Genomic DNA, 25863 nt, shown 5'->3' on the forward strand with positions numbered 1-25863 from the left:
GTTTTACAGACCACTTTTCATTTACAATTTCAATCATCCAGAGTACAATCTGGTCTATTTGTTTTGTTTGGTGATTTTCAATCTAGAGTTTCAAATAGTTTTGTGAGTGACACAATCGTCATATGCATGGCATTCAAAGTAATCTCTAGTAGAAAAGAATGAGACTTAAACGGTGTTACTGGTAGCAGATATGGCACCTCCGATTGTCTTCTTGACTGTTATGTTCGAGGTTGGAGACAAGGGGAAAACGATGCAGCATCCTGAATGGGGTTTCCAAACAAACTTGGTGATTGATAGAGACTATCAACCTCCGAGTCAATAAGGGAAGAAGATGCAATAATGGAAATATTTTTGACAAATTGATCCCGGCCATCTAGTAAAGCCTGGGTGTCGGGTATTGTCAAAATCATATCCGCCACTGAGGTAGTGCTCTGGTGCAAATGAACCAATTGCTAATACAGGAGGTTGTAAATCAACTAATTCCTCATGGTAGTTTAGATCAACCACAGATGTTGTTGTGTTAGGAATTGGCATCCACTGTCCGTCCACCAGCATCATCTGGGTGTCAGAAATAGATGCATTAAGTGGTTTGCAGCTCTCCAAGTCCATTTCTTTTCGCATTGGCGATTTGATTCGCATCACACATTTGTGATTAGTTAATCGGGTCCAGACATGGTTTACAAAAGTCTTGAATGTCTACTGCACAAGCCTTTTTGTCTTGTGCGAATCGTGCCTGGCCAAGCAGTTTGCATTTGCAAACGTTGCCGGAGATGGTCTTAAAGGAGTTGATTTAAGAACCACTGAGGCACGATAAACTACCATGTTTGGCATCCCGGATTTCAGAGAATCTGGAACGTGTGTCATGAAACGGGCACAAGCAATTTGATGGTTTATGCAAATAAGCACAGTGAGTTATGCAGAAAAAACCTCAGTTATATCACTAAAAGTAAATGCACGAAAACCCAAACACACGCCTCCTCGGGTGCTCAAAGAGGTAGCTCCATAGTCGCAACCAAAGGAGTAAAGCCGCTGGCAGCTGCTCCGAAACTCTGACGCTTCAAGCAAAATCCACGGACACTAGAAGGCAGTTCCCAGTGTAGTGAAACTCCAATGACTTCTACGGCTGTTCAAAGAGCTAAAGCTCCGCAGTCACAACTGAAAAATGGAAGTTAGGGCTGGTGTGAAAGGTCTTGTTGATGATCCGATATTAGTTGGTTTCACACGTTAGGCTAGCGTGATGCAGTAATTTTTTAACAATGTTGTTCGTAAATGCAAGAGTTTTTTTCTCAAGGACCCATAGTTCAGCAGTAAAGATGGTCAACTGGTAGCTAGTCCAATGACCACGCTGTTTTCAATTACTCGTCTCATGTGCTGGGATCATTATTAAATTGAATATCAATTGGAGGAATTAGTGCAGCGCTTACCAACTCAGCGTGATATGAATCGGGCTCCACTCACCGTCCACAAGACACACTGCTCGCACACCGCGCAGCGTTTTTGAAGGCGAGTCTTTGAATTGGTGGTGATAGGAGGACAAGAGGACCTGAGCACTTGATATGAAGCAATAGTCAAAACGCAAAGCAGAGCTGAAGCAAGACTTTCCTCCAGTTATCCACAAGACACACTGCTCACACGCCGCACAGCACTCCGCAGTATTTTTGAAGGCGAGTCCTTGAATTGCTGGTGATAGAAAGAGGACAAGAGAACTTGAGGACTTGAGATGAAGCTAATAGTCCAAACGCATTGCAGAGTTGAGGCAAGACCTCCCTCCAGTTATCCACAAGACACACTGCTCACACATCACTTTCTTGCTTTGTCCACTGCCATTGTCTACTCAGAGGGAGCCTCTGGAACACCAAACTCTAGAGCATTTTCTGCCCATCTGATTAAACTTTCATTTCTCTCTAATGCCAGGCAAAACTTACCCCAGGGTGCATCGATTCTATTCATCAAGGCCTGATGATAGTGAGTTTGAACTGAAGAACAAACTAGCGCATCTTGCTTTTTTGCTTCCACAGATGAGGCTCTGTAGGCATAGGTTTGTGTGGAAGGAAATGACGCAGTGTGGGTTTCTGAGCAATGGAAGAGGGTTTTATTAAATAATTATAAACTTGGATGTCTCCCTTATTGGCTGTCCTCTTTCTTCTTTTGTGGCTATGTCTGTCTCATTTGTTCTCATTGAGTTGATTAGGCCTCTTTTGTTTTGGGCTAAAGTCCATCTGCAAGTGCCAGCCTTTTCTCAAAGTATCTGGCTCTTGGAAGTACACGAAAAATATACATTCCCCTAATAATAATTATCTTTGACAAGGCTGTCAACACTGGGGTTATGCTGAAAAACAATATATTGAATTAAATTCAGTCGCTAGGAACTCTGCAATAATGAAAGCTTCAAACTTTAGGTCACGCTTTAGCTCTCTTGCCATTTTACACAATTCTCGCTGCCTTAACTATGACAAATGAATACTAAATGCTGTAGTATTTATCCAGCACACACTCGGAAGCCAATTGAGAAAACCAAAGCACTATTCTACCTCTTAGGCTTCCCATGTAAATATGCCAAACACTTTTTTGCTGCCCAAAAAGTACATTGAGAAGCGTAACATTTGATACAGAAAACCGAGGTCTGTTCCACAAGAAATGAACTTATGCATATCTTGCCTCTCATCATAGTCTTCCATTATGAAAATATCGTGTGATCAAGAGTAAAGGGGGAGTTTGTCCTTAAGACATCTTGCACAGTTACTCCACCATGTTCACCTTAAAGTTGGGGCTCTTGTTCTTGCTCAGGTGATTTGATTGAGAGGCTCTAGTTTCAATAGCTCTGTTCACTCCCTTTCTATAGAAGCAGAGTATCTGCTTTGTTGATGACATACTGGTCAGCTTTACTTACAAAGCCAGAGGGACTCTCAAACGCCATCCGTAATCCCCTCAAAATATCCCAACCACCATACTCTTTTCATCCTTTGGTTCCACTTCTCTAAAGCTACTGTTCTTTTGCCCAAATGCCTCAACTTGCCATACTACTTGAAAACACTTTGTTCTCTCAATTGTAATGCAAACTGGAATCCTTTGAAGTGTTGACTACTGTCTCACCATCTGAGATCTTCTGGTCCAGAGCAGAACTGAGCTTCCTTTACAACCCATGAAAATTCATCAGGGGCGACATGCATGCATTTTCCTTCTTTCGAATCATCAGACACGTTTGTAATTGGACATTTTCCTGATGGTCCCCTGCTCCACCAGCTAGCTTGACTCATGGTAATTCACAGAGAGGACCGAGACAGGTGTGCCAAAATTCTGTAAGCAGATCCACTAGAAAGACTAATTAGTTGTGGTAAAACTGTCTTTTCTTACCGGAAATTAAACTTTGCTTGTGGTTGCTCGCTTCTTACCCAGTTTCTTCTGTTGTGGTATACTTGTGAAAAATGCTGGCAATGCCCTGACCTAAACCTTCCCCGAGAAAACACATCTGATGCACTGTTTACAGTTGGAAAGACACCCCTGACAAGTCCGTCTAAAAACGTACATGGAAAACCTTTCATGAATGCTGTTGAATGCCACCAGAGATGTTGCCTTATTTTTCAAGAGCAGATGGCTGTAGACCAACCAGAGCCTTAAAGAACTCGGTCTGCCTTATCAACTGCCCAGCCACTTCAGCAAATTGTTGGAGTGCCTTTTGGGAGGAGGGATGGAGATGATTTGGTGCACTTGTTGTTCTGTCTCCTCTATATAAGGGTACTGAAAAACTGAGCAGGACAAGCAGCAGACACCTGCAGCGATGTGTACAGGAAAGGTGCCCATGAATGTGTCTGTAAACAGTGGGTGTAATAAATACTCCAACAGCCAAAGAAAAAAAACAAGGTAATTGGCACAAGGAGCAACAGCGAAATCCTGCAGAAAGGTGGTTTAGTTTAGTGCTGCTTATAAAATAATTGTGTTGTCATCGGTTTTGATGTGTTCATTGTTTAAGAAAGCAATAAGAGGCTTGATATCTGCCTTTGTTCCCTGCAGTAAAATGTAAAATTTTGATGTTGCAGCAGGTCTGCTATTTTGAGTCTTCATCACCTTTTAATGATGTAATATCAGACTAACCAAGCAGCTAGCGCTGTACTGCTTCTGGTTAGTAAGAGGTGGCATCACATCTTCAATAAACACTAGCAATTGCTTATCTGTGTTGCTGTTAATGATTTAATAACCGGTTTCTATTGGTATGGTTCGGTGGGGTTGTAGAACGTATTCCAGTTTTCTACGCTTTTTGGTTTATCTTGAATATTCTACGGTATAGTGCTTCTTGCATGAAGAATCCATATGTACTGGAAACTGAGGACTGCTTAGCCTCGAATGCTCACTCCTGTCTGTGCTACTCTGACATCACTGTGCTTGTCTTTTTTTGTCTCTGCTTTCTCATTATGCCATTGGCAAGGAGTTGAGGAATTAGTCCATTACTTCTGTGATACAGCGTGGTACAGTACAATTTCCAATTTCTCCTACCTCCTTTTCCCTCATCACAATTATGGTGTACTCCCTGCATGATGCACGCATGTATGTTAAGCGCCTTGCATGCAGTACAGTCATGCTTCAGTATCTCATAATACAGTTTTATTCTCTCGGTTTACCCATTAAGTGCGATCATTACTTTTTCAGGGACGTTCTTCGGTGGAATACAGTGAGTCCTAAATGTATTTGTCTCCCCCAAAGTATGTCAACTGTGGAGGCACACACACCCCGAACACCTTTAAGTGTGAATGTAAATTATATGTACAAAGTGTAAACTCCTAAATGGCTGTGTTTTCCGAGGCACAGGTATTTCAAGCCGCAGATACCACCACTGCTCGGTTCCAGTTCTGAGCCAGAATAGGAAATTGAAAGTCACATTTGATAGTCCCTTACGCTGTGTCTTTTTATATGGGTGATATGGGAAAGCCCCATTTAAGTGTATGCACATACAATCTTTGCTCCCTTGAATTGTGAAGTGCGACCGTGTTTATCTGGGGTTTTATTTTATTTATTTTTTTATTTAAATTGTGAAATGTTTTCAAAATGAACAAACCTTACAAACACACTAATAAAAGATCACAAAATACATACAAACTATATAACCACTCTAAAATGTAGGAACAAAGTTATAATTCAAAAAATCATTAGAGATATATATATATATATATATATATATATATATATATATATATATATATATATATATATATATATATATATATATAATTTGTGCAAGTGTGTTTGTATGTCCGCGGGATGGCTCCAGCCCCCTAACAGTTGGTAGGCTGCGATTTTGGCCCAAGGCCGGCATACCAGTCTGGGGTGTACTGGCGATGGTGAAATGTGACCAACCCACCCAAGATGGTGAAACAGAGTGGCTGATTAATCAGTCCAAGTATGAGGAAAGTATTACCTGTTGCCAGCCAATTGCCAATCTTTTATTCTCCTGCAGGAAAAGTGATCAATTAAACAGCAGAGAACGCTTAATCTCCCTGACAGCTACTTTCTTCCACAATAAAAAGTACTGTTTGAAATGCATGCATTACATGCACAATGCTTTTTTTTTTTTACAAACTTCTTTAACCAATTACTTTACAGTGATGAAAATCAAGACAAAATATTGCGAAACAACTCCTCATGATGAGCAGTTGCTCAACCTCTTTCCTGTCTAGTTAATATATGTTCTTAGAAACCCATAGCAGCCAATGTTAAGCATTATACACTTATCAATCGTCTCGAAAGCTGCTGTCTTTAATCTTTCCAAATTATTTACATATATACCCAAGAATCTTACACAAAATGCATCTAGTTGATTTCAATTAGATATTTGAATTTCTTGTTCATTGTGTTTGTTACATTGTCTGCAGACTCTTAAGCTCTTTGCTAATATGAATCATCAGACTGACTATTTCCAAAGTCTGTAGTCCGTTCATTCTCATCTCAATGAATTTTCAACTTTTTGTTATATATGGCTAACTATAAACAGGTATGCGCTTTAAATATTCTTTACACAGAGATTTGAAAGTTCGGTTTTGCAAATTGGTTTCACAATTCCATAAAGCAGCTTTACACTTAACTCTATTATTAATTGTGACTGTAGGTTCCAATCCAGTTCCCAAGTGATAGTTTTAAAAAAAATCGTGTCCACGAAGCTACTCCTCTACACCCACACGCCCATCAAAGCTTTTCTCTAGGGATGTAATCAAAATGCCATTCTTCCTTCAACTGAAGCATACATATTTTTAGAGTAAAAAATGCCTTTTCTAATAGAAGGTACAGTAGCTACAGCCAAAATACCAATATCACAACACCTATATTTCACTAGGGTCCCATTTAGGAGACCAAGTGCACAACACCAAAATGTGTCTACCATTTTATTGTACCATGAGCTGTTTCAATTTAGTCTTGCCTCCATCCCATACATTATCATTGGACATCATTTTTGCATATAAGCCGCCATCAAAGGCTTTCAAGAGTGAGCTACATTAATTCTATCAAAAACCTGTTAATGCCTGGTAGACGTTTGCTTTCTTTCCTTTTGTTTATTTCTTTCATACTTGAGATGTTCTGATAGCAATTTTCTTGAACGCATTCAATAATGTCTGTCCCAATTTTCCAAATAGCATTTCTTAAATTTTTCTTACTGAAGAAAATCACAACTTTCGGTTTTTGATAGTTATCTTTAGATGTTTCTTTTGAGAGTATACCTGATTAACGTTAAGAGATCTTTGAAAAACGATTTTTTGTATGATCCATAAGAACTGCTTCGACTGAGTACGCTAACCATCCGATGTGTTCCAAGCGCATCTTAGGCAGCACCTTGTGAACAGTTTCTAAAACCGCTGGCAAGTCTGATGAATAAAGATTAAAAGGAAATGGGGCCAGCATATGTCTCTGCTGCAGCCCACTTTTTCTCCAAACTAACAAAGTAGTAACTGTGCCCACATGTATTTTTGCAAAGGTGTTTTCTTGGAAAAACATTAAGGGGGTAATTCATAGAATTCAGCGCACAAGTGGCGCACGCGGCTGGCGCACAGTGTGCGCATGCGAATCCCTGCGCCAGCCGCGTGCGCTAAAGTCCATTTCCGCGCACAGCGTATTCATGGATTCCAGCCACCAAAACCAGCCGTGGCGCACAGTGGCGCAGCGACCCTGCAGCAGCGCCAGTTACGCCCCCAAGAACGCCTCTCGCGCAGGGAAAAGCCATCAATATACCCAATCCAGCGCAAAGGGCTGCGCTAACCCTGTACCAGCACAGCAAGCGGGCTACGTGTATCACTGGGGTGCGCGGGAAGTACCTCACGCGATTCCATCAGGGTACGTGTATTTCAGGGTCCAGGGGAAGTTACACACGCGATTTCAGCAGGGTACATGTATTTCAGGGGTGCGCAGGAATTTCCACACGCGATTGGGCCCGTGCGAGCAGGGTACGCGTATCTCAGGGGTGCGCGGGAAGTTCCACACGCGATTCCATCAGGGTACGTGTATTTCAGGGTGCGGGGGGAGTTTCACACGCGAAATCAGCAGGGTACGTGTATTTCAGGGTGCAGGGGAAGTTCCACACGCGATATCAGCAGGGTACGTGTATTTCGGGGTGCGCGTGAAGTTCCACACGCGATATCAGCAGGGTACGTGTATTTCAGGGGTGCGCGTGAAGTTCCACACGCGATATCAGCAGGGTACGTGTATTTCAGGGTGCAGGGGAAGTTACACACGCGATTTCAGCAGGGTACGTGTATTTCAGGGGTGCGCGGGAATTTCCACACGCGATTGGGCCCGTGCGAGCAGGGTACGCGTATCTCAGGGGTGCGCGGGAAGTTCCACACACGATTCCATCAGGGTACGTGTATTTCGGGGTGCGGGGGAAGTTTAACACGCGAAATCAGCAGGGGTACATGTATTTCAGGGGTGCGCGTGAAGTTCCACACGCGATATCAGCAGGGTACGTGTATTTCAGGGTGCAGGGGAAGTTACACACGCGATATCAGCAGGGTACGTGTATTTTGGGGTGCGGGGGAAGTTTCACACGCGAAATCAGCAGGGTACGTGTATTTCAGGGGTGCGCCTGAAGTTTCACACGCAAAATCAGCAGGGTACGTGTATTTCAGGGTGCAGGGGAAGTTACACACGCGATTTCAGCAGGGTACGTGTATTTCGGGGTGCGCGTGAAGTTCCACACGCGATATCAGCAGGGTACGTGTATTTCGGGGTGCGCGTGAAGTTCCACACGCGATATCAGCAGGGTACGTGTATTTCAGGGTGCAGGGGAAGTTACACACGCGATTTCAGCAGGGTACGTGTATTTCAGGGGTGCGCGTGAAGTTCCACACGCGATATCAGCAGGGTACGTGTATTTCAGGGGTGCGCGTGAAGTTCCACACGCGATATCAGCAGGGTACTTGTATTTCAGGGGTGCGCGGGAATTTCCACACGTGATTGGGCCCGTGCGAGCAGGGTACGCGTATCTCAGGGGTGCGCGGGAAGTTCCACACACGATTCCATCAGGGTACGTGTATTTCAGGGTGCGGGGGAAGTTTCACACGCGAAATCAGCAGGGTACGTCTATTTCAGGGTGCAGGGGAAGTTAGACACGCGATTTCAGCAGGGTACGTGTATTTCAGGGGTGCGCGGGAAGTTCCACACGCGATTCCATCAGGGTACGTGTATTACAGGGGTGCGCGGGGAGCACCACACGTGAATTGCACGTGTGGGTCCTCCCAGGTGTTCCCTCTACACCCTCCACGGCCCCTGCAGGTGGCTCACACCACAGGGGCCTACCCTGCACATGTCCTGCAGGCACCCCATCCACCATGGCCATGCCCCCCAGCCAACCCACATGTCAACTTGCACTACTGCCCACCAACGCATGTCCCCCTGCACCCCCAGCCACCAGGGGCACCCTCCACAGGCCCCCACCCATGTCCAACTCATGTTCCCCACCCCCCCACCCCCCAGCACTGTGGGGCACCTGCCAGCAGGCCCCCACCCATGTCCAACTCAAGTTCCCCACCACCCAGCACTGTGGGGCACCTGCCAGCAGGCCCCCACCCATGTCCAACTCATGTCTCCCACCACCCCCACCCCCCAGAACTGTGGGGCACCTGCCAGCAGGCCCCCACCCATGTCCAACTCATGTCTCCCACCACCCCCACCCCCCAGCACTGTGGGGCACCTGCCAGCAGGCCCCCACCCATGTCCAACTCATGTTCCCCATCCCCCCACCCCCCAGCACTGTGGGGCACCTGCCAGCAGGCCCCCACCCATGTCCAACTCATGTCTCCCACCACCCCCACCCCCCAGCACTGTGGGGCACCCACCACCAGGCCCCCACCCATGCCCCCCTGCACCTGGGTCCCACCAATCCCCAATCATGTCCGTAATGGCCATCCTCCCCTGCCAAAAGGCCCAACCAACTATCACATCCACCCACATATCAAAGGCAATGACATGTTACACACCCAATGTAAATAATGCAAATGAACACATGTCTGTCACACACAATGGCTGCAAGTGAATGTTAAGACACCCAACATGACATGCATGAAAGCAATGAGATGATACGACACATTGAAGGATGAAAATAAAAATGTATTTAAAATCAACTTGAATGGAAATGAAATGAGAAAAACCACAAAGCAAAACAACCAAAGGAAGAAGAATGTCCATGAAAAAAATCCAAAAAATAGAAAAATCCATTGAAGAACTATTTACAAGATAATCCCGGGTCCATGAGCCCAACCAAATGAAACCTAACTAAAAACTGAACTACATACAAAAATGTGGCGCATTGTCCAATCGCAACCAAATAAAAAAAAAAAATAAAGGAAACCTAACACTAACTATATAACTATATACAAAGGCGGCAGCAAGTCCAGCGGCTCACTCCGTGGTGTTCCGGGCCAGGGCATCATCGAACTCCTGTTCGATGTCCCGGAGGCGGTCCTGTTCCATGTCCCCGAGGGTCCGCAGGGACGACGCCGTCTCCTCCTCCAACCCCCTGCGGATTGCCTCGATGCACTCGGCCCGCCTCAGGGCCCTCCGCATGGAGTTCTCCGCCCTGACCATTGTGAGCCGCGCCTCTTCCGCCTGCCGCCGCTCCGCACCTATGTGCTGGCCCAACCGCTGCCACACGGAAGACACTTCCTGTCCTGGGTCCTCCTGCCCTCCGGCCGATGCCTGCCCCTCCGATGTTGATGGCCCCGAGCCATGATGCCTCCCACGTTGACTCCGCTGCTGCCTCCGACGCCACTGCCTCTGCCAGCACGACGGCATCCAGGCTGATGGAATCCACCGATGCCGTCGTGCACGTGCCCTGCCTGATGATGCCGGCACATCCTCCATCTGCTGGGGTACAGTTGCTGTGGTGTCCACCCCTGCTGGACCTCTGACTCCCGACTCTGGCAGGGATGGGATCCCCACCGAGCTGGCTGCATTGGTCAAGGCAGGTCCACAGGGGGCCCTGGTGGCATCTGGGCCGGAAGACGGCAAGGAGAACGACTGGCGTATAGTCTCCACAGAGGAGGAGAGGGCCGCCAGATTGGCCGACACATGCAGGAAACCCCCGAACATGGACGATCCCAATTGGGCCACGTCGGCACGGTGCTCTTCGTGATGACGTGCGTGCTCCTCCTGGGAAGCACGCACGGCATCACGAATCACAGCCGTGCGTATCGCGACCCCAATCAGGACCTTCTCCATACGGCCAGGGGTCCCCTCGTCCGCAGGTGGAGGGGAGTCAGATGACATGGACATCCCCTCTACCTGCGGACGGGCCTGGGACGCGGCATCCCTGCTGGTGCATGGTGGTGCACCCACAGGGTCAGGGACAGCGACATGCACAGGCCCCTCCACGGTGACCTGTGCTGCCTCCTGCCCCTGCCCCTGGACTGCACCACTTGCACCAGCAGGGATGCCCCCACCAGGCCCCATGTGCGCCTCAGTGGCGGCCTCCTCCTCCTCTGTGGAAACCACCAACCTGGATGGCTCCTCACCGTCTTCCGCCGTAGCAGGCCCCTGTGGGGGCTCACCCACCCCTTCCGCTGCAGCCGTGGGGGCATCCCCGCCGCCTTGCTCCACAGCGCCGTCTCCGCCCTCTTCTTCACTAGCCGCTGCGTAGAGGGAGACATAGAACACAAGCATCAGGGTACTGTACAATGGTCCCCTAGACAGGAAGCAATAGCAGATGAGTGCCACTGTCAAAGTACACTTCCATCATGTCCCTCCACAACACATGTCAGTCCAGGCAAAACACACACAGTGACAGTCATGGTGCATGCCATGTACAATGGACTCTCGAAACATACAATGTAATGGAACTCACATGCATCATGGGTCATGCCTATCGCATGCACACACTTCACCTCAGTCACATCCATCTGGCCCCATACACCCCAATCACAGTGGATACAAGGATGACTAGGCTGCATCAGTGAATCTGTACATTGTCACAGACATGTGTCATGCATCCATGGCATTCACAAGTCACAGACACGCAGGTCAGGCACACAGACATGGATACCATATATGTACCTGGCATCAGCACCCATCCCTCACCCCCACCCATGTCCAGGAACAGAGACTGCCATGCTCTCATGTGTAAAATCTGCATAGGGCTCCCCATGTCGCATTTAAACACATGCAACAACCGTGCGGTTCACATATTACTGGTCGCACATGCATTACCATGATGTCCCTGCACACATACATGCGTACATGGCCTATGTCACACATACAGGCAAGTATCAGACAACCAGCACACTGCAACATGCCCTGTCTCACACAGCAATGCTTGGCCACTTACCGCTCAACTCCAGACGGGTCTCCCTCTCAAGGACCTGGGCGTGGAGCGCTGGGTGTACGCGTTCCAGGCCCCTCATCTGGATGGAACTCATGCGGCCCCGGCACCCCTCCACGAGGCGCCGGGCCTTTATGAGGGTCCTGGACCTCAAGTCCTCCCAGCGCTTCTTGACCTTCTGGATGGTGCGGGTTGCCACCCCCTCCGCGTTGATGGCAACCACACAGTCGGCCCAGATCCTCTCCCGTCCTTCCTTGTTGGCGCGGGACGATCCGAAGAGGGCATCATACTGCCCCAGGACTTGCTCCACCAGGACACCAACTTCGGTGGCAGTGAAGCTGGTGCCCCTCTGCCCCTCTGGCCGGGGGTTGCCACTGGTGCCAGATGTGGATGTGCCCGACATGGCAACCCCAGGGGCAGGAGTGGGTGGGCAACTGGGTCCTGGGGCTGGGCTGTGGAGCGATGTTTATCCGAGTCGGGAGTCTTCTGTTCCAGCAGGGGTGGACACAGCAACTGGACCCCTGAAGATGGCTGATGTGCAGGCACCAAATGGCAGGGCACGGTGGCAGCAGGCAGCAGCAGATGGCACGTGGGAGGCTGCTCGGGGCACTGGGGGGCAGTAATTCGGCCTTCTGGGCAGGAGCGTGGTCTTCCGTGTGTTTTCGCGTGGCCAGCTTGATACGGAGTGATTTGGCACGTGAAAATCCTGCACGTCAGCGTGAAAATCGAGGAAAGGCCCTTAGCGCGTAAGCGTGTCAGCACGCGTACGCGATTTCATTGGACCAAAGGCCCTTACAGCGTAAGCGCGTCTGTGACGTTTTGCGCACGGGCGTTGCCCTGGCAGCGCTTGGAGATCCCGCGTGCCTTTACACTGTTCTGTATGTGCTTTTCGTGCGGTGCGTGTGTTTTCCATCCGTTGGGGTTCACACGCTATTACTTCACAGCGGGTGTTGGCTACGCGTTCTTCTACACGCAAGGCAGACAGTGAGTGGTACCCCGCTCCCCCAGGCCCGATCGCGTGATAAACTTCACGCGAACCCCTGATATACACGTAGCCCGCTCCCCCAGGCCCGATCGCGTGAAAAACTTCATGCGAACCCCTGATATACACATAGCCCGCTCCCCCAGGCCCGATCGCGTGAAAAACTTCACGCGAACCCCTGATATACACGTAGCCCGCTCCCCCAGGCCCGATCGCGTGAGAAACTTCACGCGAACCCCTGATATACACGTAGCCCGCTCCCCAGGCCCGATCGCGTGAAAAAGTTCACGCGCACCCCCGAACTACACGTACCCCGCTCAATCGCATGTGTAACTTCCCGCACACCCCCGATATACACGTGCCACGCTCGCACAGGCCCAATTGCTGTATGTTGCCACTTTTGTAATGCGCAGGGACGCTACCGCCTTCCTTCGTGTGGCGGACGTGTTTCGGCTTGTGCGTGTCTTTGGCTGTGCGTGGCTTTGCCCTATTCGATTCCATGAATACGTGTGGTTCGAGTACGTGTGGGCGTTCCGTCTGCTTCCCTGCAGTACATCCCCAGTTACGCCCTTATTTTCGCGCGTTTTTCCCCATTCCGCGCGTTACGCCCCGTGTTCCGCCCACTTTCTGGTGTACGCGCCGAGGTTGTGCGCTTTCACTGTGCGCGTCGGGCACGCCTTTCGGGATGTTGCAGTGACTTGTGCGCCATGCACGGGTTTGGCGCACATCCCGAGGTGTACACGCGCAGGGACTTCCATGGATCGCACGCGTGCGCCTGTTTTTTTCCGCTTGCGCCTGCTTGCGCGAAGATTTTCCGCGCACGTTTGTTCCATGAATCGGCCCCTAAATGTAATCACCATGTTTCTAGACTATTATAGTCTCAGTAACTCCATGAGCACCGGCTGGGCTTTTAATGATATATTATGCTTGCACGGTGCATACTTTGCAAACTGCCTTCATAAAGTGTGATGTGCCCATTGGATAGTTGTATTGGTTTACTACCAAACCGCTTGAGGGATTTGGTCTAGTCTGCAAATATGTTGTATAATGGCAATGCAGACAGTGTGGTTGGTTGATTATGTGATATTTATGGAATGTATTTAAAAAAAATATATATTTCGACTTCTTCTTCTGAACAAACCAAGATGGCAACATGTGATTGTATTTCCGAGGGTTAGGGCTGTCCATCCTCAGTAAGCGCTTCACAGGGCAATTGGTGCACATAGCCATGCGTTTGCTGACCAGTACATGCCCTAGAATAAGAATAATATCCACAGGGAACAGCTTTGAGCTGGTCATTATATAGATGTATATATGTTTGTTTATTTATGTTGCCCTTTAGGCTCATGGGCAAACATGCACAAACACACAGCAAAAATAATACATACAATAGAGCACACCGCATAAGAACACATAAAACAGCAAAGGTGCCTGACAAGTAGCTTTTTTAGTTGTGGGCCCTCCTCAAGTCTAATGGTCATCCCTCTTCAGTTGCCAAGTTAAGCGGAGGGAAGCTGAGATGTTGATCCTGCAAACATACCTTTGGACATTGACAAATCCTTGGATGTAGTCTCATCTCCCCTAGGGGGAACCCCTTCCATGAGGCCAGGGAGGTGAGGCTGCTACCCAGCAGTTCCCTTAGTGTGGTACTCAGCAGGAGATCTCATGGGGAGGGATTCCCCCTCTGGAATACATCAAAGGGAGATGCAGTATTTAAACCCCCTCCCACTCCTCTTTTTCATCCACTTCCTTACTCTACTGTTATGTCCTCCACTATGTGTTAACTTAAGAGCAGTAAGAAAACTACTGAGATGAGGAAGAACAGTGTTAACTCCACTGGGTGTGTTACCAAGGACTGGGACGACGAGGAGGAGGCACAGCACAATGAAGTGTGCCCAACAAAGCCATGTTGAATGGTCTAGTCTTTTTAGTGCCTTCAACATAAAAACTAACAAAGGACTTAGCAAGAGAGAGATCCGGGGCTGTAGAGGCAGAGCCAAGAGAAGAGAAGCAATCTCTTGACATTGCGAGAAACCTAGAGAGAGCCAGGAAAGCCACGAAAAAGAGGCATTCTATTGGCATTGCAAGGAACGGAGAGCGAACCAAGGAAAGGGAGTTGGTACCCCCTGGTTTGTTTGTAAACATTGTGAAGAGTCAGGAGATCATTCTTTTGATACCGGAACTTTGAGTTGGAACTCTTGTTTCTTTCTGAACAGGAGAACTGTTGCTTCTTTTGAACTTTGCTATAACCTTTCGGAAAGGGATTGCAACCCGGGGAAGAGAACCATCCTCTCAAGAACCAGTTTCTTTGATTAATGGAATTGTGCCTTTTCAGAAGAATGGAGACATTCTTCTGAGCCAAGGGGACAGCAAACCCCTTTTAGTTTAATTGGAATTGCAAGTGTAAGGGGTTGGAAATAGGTTTTTGACACAGTACGATGGACTCTTAATTCTTGGCCATTCTGGAAAACTCTGTAGTACTTTCTTTTGAGGCAGGCACACCCCTCTCAGAGTTGGGGCAAGATAGGGTTTTCTTTTCTTTTTCGATATAAATAAGTTTCTGCTAACCACCTTGCCACCACCTTGTCGAAGTCGTACTTCTGCACCCTTACAGAATGCATTCAGTGGAGCTTACATGGGGGCATGCTCCCAAGGAGAGTACAATGCATTGTTCATTGTTTTCCCTTGGGGATCTTGACCAGTAAGATATCATTGGTACATATGAAAAAGGGTATAGCTAAATGTTCATACAATCTGTAATTGTATCTAGTGAACTGTACAGGAGCTGTTGAAAAACCCACAAGGCACCCCACAAAGATGTCTCGTGAGATATGTGGTGAACCCATCGGTAAGTAATCCGAAACACATACTATTAACCTTCGGCCACAATGGTCCATTATCATGCATTTGTACTCCTACGTCCCTTGACCACCTACTCGTGGGGATGGCCTGGCCCGTCCTCCAGCAGTGGTCGAAGTGTACAGAAATAAGTAGTAGAACTGTGTTCCGTACTGGCCTGCCCTTGCTCCCAACAAACCCCATCGCCACAGAACCTCCCACGCATAAAACAAACCCCCAAACACATACACCTGCTGTTTAAAGGAACGTTCAGTGCACTGCACTGAAAGTGCAGGTTTCAACTTCTTCCTGCAATTTTATTTTAAAACAAAACCATTCCAGAACGGTTTCTATTTAAAATGAATGTACAGGAACAGTAAAACCTAATTTTTAAAACGTAGAGGAGCACTGGTCCTGCCCACTTCGACTGTCCTCCATGGACACTACCCGAGAATGATGGAGAGCATCATTATTACATAGAAGAAAATTGTCAGAGGGTGCATGTGTGGACATGCCCCCAGCAACACATTGCTCGTGCATGATCGTGGCCACAGATGGTAGTCCATTTCTCCTCACAGAGAGGATGTGGAGCACCAGTGTTTAAAAAAATGCGCTACATTTAGCTACTGGGTTTGGTATCATTTGACAATTTACCCATCTTGCATTTATTTCTCAGTCTGTAGAGATGGCTCTCCTAATTGAAGCAGCAAATGTTTTTGCACCTGAAAGATGCCAGGATTTTCCTTGCCAATGTTACTTTTCATTAATTTACACCATCTTGTGGCAAACAAAACCGGGAAAAACATAGCATGCAAAACATTTATGCTGTCTACAAAAGCAAAGCCCCCATTAAGTTCCATGAGATGTTTTTCAGTGAAATGGAATGCAGCTACAATATTTAATTTTTGAAAATAAAATGTTTGGGTGGGTGCTGGACACCACAAAAAATATCCCTGCAGGAGTTTATGCTTGCTCATCCCATATTAGAGACAAACTGTACACCCCAGCACTTTCAAAATCGACCAACTGACCACTGGTTTTTGATCCGCAAGCAGATAAGCTATTCAAATGCCCAAACTCTTGGTTTTACCAATGCCTGTTAGGTTGTAGTTCCGTGACTTGTCGGATAACTGTGCTTTAAGTAAATCCTAAGATATCACTTAAATCAATGTTTCCTTCTTTTTTTTAAAATATATTTAAGCATTTATAGCAGCGCACAAAGCCCTCGGACATCTCAGTGCTAAGTTACATTCAGGAAAGTGAGCGTGGATAGAGGGGTTAGAAATGTAGTTACATACATGTTTACATAAATAAAAAGTGAATAGTGGGTTAGATAAATTGTTATATACATGCTGTACTCTTACGTCCCGTCCCCTTTCCTCCAGAAAAAATCTTTTCCCCCTTTAAATTTAGTGGCGCATGGGGGTGCGGCTCTGGGAGCATGCACTCCCTTGACTCCGCCCACCAGTACCACACCCAGTCCTCTTTTCCATGTCGACGGGAATGGACCGCTTACACCAGCGCTCCTGGGTTTGGCTTTGGCCTTTTAATTCCACACCCTCTTCCCCGGATATGGTCTTTTTTTGTCTTTTTATCTTCTATCTTTAATCGGGTACTCGGGCCTCTGGCGCCACGCTCTCCCTGGTGCATGTCGATGACCTTGGACTTCAGCAGGTGTCCAGCCTGCGAGAGCTCTTCCCCACGTCCGACCCGCACGCACTTTGCCTCCGCTGACTTGACCCCGACCACGGCTGGGACGGCTGTACTGCACGTGATGTGCTGACTCCGCATGCTCTGAAGAACAGGTTAGCTTGTTGGAGGGAGCTCTTCGAACAATCTCCTCCAGGGGACTTGAAGGACTTCGTCAGATGCAAGCCACTCTTTTCATCAGCACCCCACAAGGGCGACTCCTTTCCCAGGAAATGTCAAGCATGAGGGAGGCAAGCTGCCGGCTGCCAGGCCAAGGGATCACTGGATCCTACCGATGAGGTCGCTGAGGGACTGCAAGGTTCTTTTACCGGATCTCGACCCGAGGGGCTATGCCCTACTACCGGATACATTTTGCCTGTATGCAGCAGTACTGGTGACACAGCTAAGGGCAGGACACCTGCTAGGCCCCGGCCTGAGGTGCAGGGTAGGCCTCATACTCAATCGCCAGAAGTCCTGGAGGAGGCTGGACCCAAGTGGCAAGCACCATGACACAGGCACGTGGCATGCAGCCCAACAAGATGGCCGCTGCACCAGACAAGATGGCCGCTCGTCCAACACCATCACCCTTCACAGAGCAGGTGGAAGAAAGAGAGTCAAGGTGGGACTGGTCTTCACCCGGTACATGGCCTACTGTATATCCTTAAACATCGCAAAGATACATTCAGCATAGGGGGCAGAGTACGCTCAGGCCTCAGCAGCCTTCGGGTCCCGCTCTTCCTCCCAGGTCACCTAGCGCCCCACCGGCCTGTGAGGACAGGTTATTTTGAAAAGTTCCTCATGCTTCTTCGAAGCCCTGCAGATGGGAGCCATCCTTTGGGATGCAATCAAGCACATGCTGCCTCCGCTCCCTCCGCCAGCTCCCACAGTCAACCTGTCTGTGGCTCTAGCACCTCAGGCCCCAGCTGCCCACGGTTCCGCAGGCTACCCCTCTCCAGCCTCCACAGGCTCCGGCCCCGCCAGGCACACCTCAGCCCTCACCAATACTCCTCCACCCGCTCCGGACCAGCAGGACACCTTGGTGGACACGGATGAGGAAGGGGACCCAGATTCCATCGGCCAAGGTGTTCCATGACCGGCTCGCAGGTTTAACTGACTACTTGTGCATTCCACAACCTGCGGTTGATCAGCCGGAGACGGGAGTCCTGGTGGAGGTCCTCACTCTACGCCCCACGGCTAGAATGGGGATTCCGATGCAAAAGGACATTGTAAAAACCTTGGGGTCATCTTTGACTCCACACTCTCCTTCTCTCCTCACATCTGACGTCTCTAAGAAGTCACACTACCGCTGCACCTCCTCAGAGGTATTCTTCCTTTCCTCCCCTTCTCCCAGCAGCTCACGGTCTCCAGAGCTCTGGTTCTCTCTAGGCTGGATTACTGCAACAGCCTCTTTCTAAATCTGCCTGCCTCTATTCTCCGCCCTTTGCAGCTCATCCAGAACAGGACTGCGAGACTTGGCCTTGGCCTCAAGCCCAGGGATCGGATCTCTCCAGGTCTGAAATCTCTGCGCTGGCTCGCAGTGGCTGTGAGGATTAAGTTCAAAACCCTTTGCATTGTCCACAAGGCCTTCTGGGGCACGGGGTCTCAATACCTTCAACTCTCTCTTCTTAAATATCTTCCTCCGCGAGCTCTTCACTCATCCGCCTCCAACTCCCTCAGGATCAGTCGCTTCTCCAAGCAATGAGTTGGTGGTAGATCTTTCTTCGACTGCGGCCTCCCTCTGGAACAACCTCCCTTAAATTTGAGAACACCTCAAAACCTTTCTCTTTGCTTCTGCTTTCTCCCCTCCTCTCTCCTGCTGACCTCCTGACTGTAACCGGATCTGCACTGGATTACCTGGACACCCACTGATCTCTGGGCCAGGACCCTCCCTCGCCAGTCTCACACCTGCACTGCCTGCCAACCCCCACAATTGGGGACTGTTTCTGTATCCCTACAGTCCCCCCACCAGCACTTGACACCTGTCTGCACTTCCTTGCACTTGCCACTTGCTGGCCGTTACTTTTACTTATTGTTGTTAATCTATTCCCATGTACTGCACTGTCCCTTTCCCACGCAATTGCACAATCCGAATGACACCTTACCTAGTAGGATCGTTGTCTGTCCTCCCTCTGTTCCCCTCCATTGCCTCGTTGCGCCTTGAAACACTTGTGTATAGGCGCGTTTTAAATGCTGTATTATATCATAGCCTTGGCTAAGAAGGGGTGGCTTAAACCTCATTCGGTGCAGCCCACGAACCAGCGCCTCAAAGCCAAGTACAGGCAGCTGGAGGGGGATACACTTTTGCTCTTGGCGCACCCTCAACCACACTCCTCTGTGATTGCTGCGGCCTCTATATACTCAAAGCCGCAGTCGTCTCCGGCCACCTTTTCCTCTGCGCTGCTAGGCAAGGAGGAGAAGATCTTGGTGGCGTATGGCAAGAAGGTGTACTCCAATGCCGCCCTGCACCTTCATCAATCTGATGCGGATGCCATACTTGCAGCTGTTAACCAGATGCTTTGGGGGGAAATAGCCGACTTCCTTCCGAAGCACAGTCCGGCACGTTTCAAGGTGGGGCTGGCAGAAGCAAACATGGTGGCTCAAGACATCATGGATTCCCCAGTGGCACATATAGACGCCTCAGGCTGTGCCATCTGCATCGCCATGGTCATGAGGACTGCCTGGCTACAGGCTACTAAATTCAACCCGGACGTTGAGGAACACATATTGGACCTTCCATTTGAGGGTAGTGACCTCTTTCATGCCACCAACGTTGAGGAGCTTGATAAGAACAGTTCCCAGACTGCAAAATCCTTATCTATCCTTACAAAGGCCATGCCCAAGGCGTTCAGCCAGACGCACCAGCGTTCTGACAAGGGGCGGGCCTCCAGGAACGACGTTCCAGGAAGCCAGACTGGTCTCCTAGTTAACACCGCCGCAAACAGCACAAGGCGGAGGAGTAAGGGCTTCTTCAGTCCCCCTCCTCAACCCCAGCCTCATAGGGGGAAAAGCATGACGCGCCCCTCCAGGTCCACGTGTCTCCGGTGGGAGGCATGCTTGCCCTCCACGCTCAGCATTGGCGCACAAAGTTTACGGATCCATGGATCCTATCAGTAGTGTCCATGGGCTACTGCCTACCGGTCCCTCCCTCCCCTCCTTCCTCTCCACCACACCCGCAGATTGGGACAACTACTCTATTGGTGGAGATTCGCTCACTCGTCCAGAGTCCAGCAGTGAAAGAAGTCCCAGCCTCTAAGCGGGGAATGGGCTTCTACTCCAGACTTTTTTCGCCATACACAAGAAGAATCCGGCTGGCCTGGGAGTTGTTTTGGACCTATACACCCCGAACCTTTCCCACCCGCTTCAAAAGTTCAAGATGGTTACCCTAGTGCTTATTGCGGAGACACTGTGCAAGGGAGATTAGATGTGCTCCCTGGATGTAAAGGACGCCTCTTTACATGTCCCAGTTTGGCAGCCCCTTCAGGCCTTCCTGAGGTTCAGGATCATGGGCTTTCACTTCCAATACACAGTTTTACCGTTTGGCTTCAATTCAGCCCCCAGGGTCTTTACCAGGCTTATGAATGCAGTGGCAGCCCTTCTCAGAGCTCAAGGGCACCATGTTTATCCATATCTAGACGACTGACTCGTCAGGGCGAGATCCCCGGAGGCGGTCCAGCACACCTCCTCCGCCCTCATGAATACGCTACACGAACTGGGATTTTCCATCAGTCTCAAGAAGTCACAGCTGGAGCCGACGCAGTCTGCTGTTCCTGGGTCTCGTGGGATACGAACTCAGGGTGTCTTTCCCTCGGAGGACAAGATAATAGCCATCAAGAGGGCCACAAGTAATTTTCTCAACAGAGAGGAGACATCAGCGTGGTGGTACCAGCACCTTCTGGGTATCATGGTGCCATGTCTTCTGGCAGTACCTTACACAAGGCTATAAATGAGGAGATTACAGCTGCAGTTCGCAGCCTCATGGAGTCAGGAACGGGGTTCCCAAGTGGGACTTGTCAGCATTCCTCTTTTCCTCCAGCAGGACCTTGTCTGTTGGAGCACGGACTGCATCCTGAGGATAGGCAGGCTCTTCCATCATCCAGCACCGCAGGTTACCATCACCACAGACTTTTCCTTGGAGGGCTGGGGAGCTACCTTGGATAACCACAGCATCCACAGAGTCTGGTCTCTTCAGGAGCAAGAGGCTCATATCAACTGGCTAGAGCTGAAGGCGATCTGGCTGGCTCTTGAGGCCTTCCTGCCCCTCATCAGTGTAAAGACGGTCCTCATACAAATGGACAACTCCACCAGCATGTATTACATCAACAAGTAGGGTGGCACCAGGTCCCCTCTATGCACTGTGGCGGTCGGCATCTGGGAATGGGCACTGGCTAACAACATTAATTTGATAGTGATCCACCTCCCTGTGGAGTCGAACCTGGAGGCGGACAGGCTCAGCAGGCTGGGTGCGGACAATTACAAATGGCAATCGAACGATCAGGTCCTTCATGGGATCTTTAACAGATGGGGTCATCCTCAAGTGGACCTCTTCGCCACCTGGTACAACAGGAAGTGCCCTCAGTTCACATCCTGGAAAGGACAGGGTCTAGGCTCTCTGGGCGATGCGTTACAGATACAGTGGAACAGCATGAACGCTTATGCCTTCCCTCCCACTCCACTGCTACACAGGGTGATCTGCAAAATAAGGGAGTCCCGGCACCTCAGAATCATTCTTATAGTCCCGTGGTAGCCGGCAAGGCCATGATTATCGGAGCTCTCAACCTGTCGGACCAACATCCAATGCACCCTCCACTGGGCCCAGCTCAACCACTGTCGGAGCAAGGGGGCACGGCCATCGACCACACCCCACAGAAGCTAGCCCTTGCAGTGTGGTTCCTGAACAGGTCACACTGAAGCATCTGCACCTCTCACAGGCTAACCTCATTTAGGGTGCTAGGAGTGATGCTACTAGGAGCCAGTACAAAAGCAAGTGGACTAGATTTTGCCACTGGGCTGAGTCTAAGGAGGTCGATCCTCTGACCTGCGCACTGGAAGATGTGCTATCTTTTTTGGCACACCTTGCACACTCGGGAGTGCAAATAGACCCATGCCGTGGCCATCGGAGCCTACCGGAACTCGGAGGAGGAAGTGTTCTCACCCGCCAATCCGGTGGTTAAGACTTCTGACTGCCTCACTGGGCTCTACCCGCCCATCAAGAAGCCACACCCTGTGTGGTACCTCAATATAGTGCTGGGCGACTTGGTGCATAAACCCTTTGAGCCAATGACGTCCGGGGACATCAGGTTAGTCACCATTAAGACCGCCCTTTTGGTGGGGTCTTACATCTGCACGTCTCGTCAGCTAAATCCAAGCTATGGTGGCCTCTGAGCCATACACTACTTTTATAGGATCAAGCTGGTCCTCAGAACGTATCCCTCGTTCTTGCCTAAAGTAGTCTGTGTTCCACCTAAATGAGATGATACTACCGGCTTTCTTTGCAGACCCCAAGGACAATGCTCAGAGGGTTCTGTACTGTCTAGATGTTAGGTGAGCGCTAAAGTTCTATCTGGACAGAACCAAGAGCTTCTGCAAATCTGAGGCTCTATCACCTTCGGTGGGTCACGGCCAGGATATCGGGCTTCCAAGGCCTCCATAGCAAGATGGATGGTTGCAGCCATTAAGGAGGCCTATGAGGGGCAGCACAAACCACTTCCGGCAAGCATGCATGCCTTCGCTATCAGAGTCAAGGCCACGGTGGACGTATTCCAGAGACCCGTCCCCGGGCAGGTCATCAGCAGGGCAGCCACGTGGGCCACTCCCTCAGCTTTTTGCAAGCACTACTGTTTGGATCCCGGCTCCAGGTCGGATGCGGCATTCGGGCAGGCAGTATTAAGGAACTTTTTTTCTTAAGGAGGGTCACCTCTCCGCCCTGGATCTACATTCATTTGTAATAGCCCATACAGTATGGAGGAAAGGGGACGGGACACAAGAGTAATTATCATTATTACTCACCGTAGTGACTAACGTACTCTTAGTCCATAGTCCCCTTTACTCCATATGTCCCACCACCCTCCCTCCCCCTAATAAAACTGGTGTTATTAGGCAATGTTAATATTGATGACGCGTCATTGGGGACTGAGGAGTGGCGCCGGTGGGCGGAGTCATGGGAGCACATGCTCCCAGGGTTGCACCCCCGCGCGCGCCTTTAAGTTTAAAGGGGAAGAAGATTTTTTCTGGTGAAAAAAGTTCCATCTCCCGTCCCTAGCGAGGGTCGCCCATACAGTATGGAGGAAAGGGGACTATGGACTAAGAGTATGTTTGTCACTACAGTGAGTAACTTATAATTTATCCAAAGAAAGTCATCAGTAAGTTGGTGGGAGTCCTAGGTTAGTTAAATAGGTGTTTTTTCTGAAAAGTTGGTATGAAGTTTCAGATTGTAACTGACGGCAGATTGTTCCAGAGGTTAGCTACCACCACCAGGAAGCTAGAGCCTCCTGATGATTTTCGTCTGAATCTTGGGGTGCGTAGAAGTTGGCTGTTGGAAGATCTGAGAGAGATTCCTGATGTGTATTTGGCGATCTTCTGGGTAAGGTGGGGGGCATTGTTAGCTTGGCAGCGATGGGCAATGGTGAGGCAGTGGGCAGCTCTTCGTGATTCCGAAATGTGGTCAGTTTTGTTTAGGTCGTGTGCAGCTCAAAGGGCGTTGTTTTGGGTTGTTTGTATCATTTTCGGGTTTTTTTAGATGTTCCACAAAGTTAGGCATTACAGTAATCCAGTTTGGATCCTATCAAGGCTCGGTCCAAAAAAAGCCGGTTGGCAGAGGACCGGAAAGGTCTGCTTTTCTTCATCAGGTTTGTGGTGTAGGCTGTAGTAGAAGAGATAGTGTTGATTTGGCGGGACATATTCAGGGATGCGTCAAAGTAGACACCCAATGTTTTTACAGATGTGGAGACTGCAATTTTATGACCAGCTATGACGAAGCTCTCATAGGTTGGGCCAAGACCGGCGAGGCAGGCCTGTGAGCCGATTAGGAATTCTGTTCTTTTCGTCGTTCAGGCTCAGGCTGTGCCTGGCCATCCAAGTTTTGAGAATTTCATAGACCGAGTTTACAGTGAAGCAGTCTTGGGCATAGTTCCCTGAGAGAGGGATGAGGATTTGTGTGTCTGTGTAATTCGTAAATGTGATGCCTAGCTTGTCGAGGTGGTTGAAGAGGGGTTTTGCATATGTTATATAGGGTGAGGGAGATGCGGGAGACTTGTGGGACCCAGTAAGTGTTTGTTATTGGGGGTTGAGGGGGTACCTCATCTGAGAAGACTCTGGTGGATCTATTGTCGAGGAAGGAAGCAATCCAGCTGGCCGCTTCCTGAGAGAATCTAGCCACTGATGTTAGGTGGTGGCATAAGGTTCTGTGATCAACAAAGCCAAATGCTGCAGAGAGATCAAGCAGCAGGAGAAGTTTCCCTGCATCATTCCCTTCGTCTAGCTGATTTTTTATGTCTAGGAGGGCGGTTTCTGTTCTGTGCTTGGGACGGAAGCCAGATTGGTGAGGACTGAGTATGAGGTGTCATGATCACCAGCAAACCAACACTCTACCATCGTATAGGGCGTACACATCAAGGGAGGAGGCGGGAAGGCTGGACCCTGTTGTGGTTTGGTTGGCATTCTCACTAAGCATCTTCTGCCAGTGGACCTCCAAGATGGCCACCCTATTTGGCCTCCTCACCTATTCCAACATGGCTGCCGTAAAGGCCAATGGATGTGCTGTTATTCATGGAGCTTAGTTATATGGGTGTGGTCGCTATATAAGTCACACCCATACCTGTTCGTTCGGCTTTGTGTTTCTTTGCTTCCTGAAGTGGAATGCTTACTGCCGATATCCTTCCCCTGACCAGATCCTCTGTCCCCTGCAAATAGAAAAGGAAGACCAAGTCAGCTCTCGAGGCACACAATCCTGCGGAAGCAGGGCAAGTACCTTTTGAGGACATTTCCAGAGTTACTGCATCTTGCATTTGCGCGCCTGTCCCTCAATGCAGCACTATTCGACGTAAACGGCTCAGCTGCATGGCCTGACCTCCCCAGTACCCCGGGGTGTCGCGCACCTGAAAGAAGCAGAGAGATTAGGAGAGACCGGACAAGCAACCAGAAAGGGGGCAGCATCACCCGTGAGTAAGCACAACAACTTGTGAAGGAAGAGACTGTATCAATATCCCCAATAGACATTGCCTGCACATTTTACCTATAAGAGAAGGAGGGGTTTTCAGCCCCACGGACATTTTCACCAACCACCAGAGATTAGCAACCAGAGCACTAAGACCCTCCAGCTGGCCACAGTGGGTCTGGGCAGCACCAGTGATGTAAACTAGCAAAGAAGCAACCAGGAAACCTCACACCTGTGCAGTCCAACAGGTGAGTTCAGCCTTCCCTGGGTGGGGGAAGAAAGGGTCCACTCGCTAGCGGCAAGCATTGATCCGTGTTCTTTGGCCCTAGGATCCACATACAGGATTCATGGCAGTCCTGGATAGCAGCCACACGACACACCTCCAACAACATATCCCACTAATTCCAACTC

General features: G+C 49.4%; 1 protein-coding gene across 11 annotated transcripts in view; it reads left to right on the forward strand.

Moving 5' to 3' along the window:
- The window catches only part of CCSER2 (coiled-coil serine rich protein 2), a 1037685-nt gene that overhangs the window by 945320 nt on the left and 66502 nt on the right, over positions 1-25863 (forward strand). For 3 of the 11 annotated variants that reach the window (XM_069610757.1, XM_069610759.1, XM_069610760.1), the window contains one exon: positions 4424-4463. The exons of the other annotated variants lie outside the window; for them this stretch is intronic. In XM_069610757.1, the coding sequence (XP_069466858.1) occupies positions 4424-4463 (40 nt within the window). The remainder of the gene's footprint in view (positions 1-4423; positions 4464-25863) is intronic. 11 annotated transcript variants of the gene reach the window in all.

The sequence above is a fragment of the Ambystoma mexicanum genome, chromosome 8, assembly GCF_040938575.1.
Source record: "Ambystoma mexicanum isolate Mex_15411 chromosome 8, UKY_AmexF1_1, whole genome shotgun sequence".
Taxonomy (NCBI): domain Eukaryota; kingdom Metazoa; phylum Chordata; class Amphibia; order Caudata; family Ambystomatidae; genus Ambystoma; species Ambystoma mexicanum.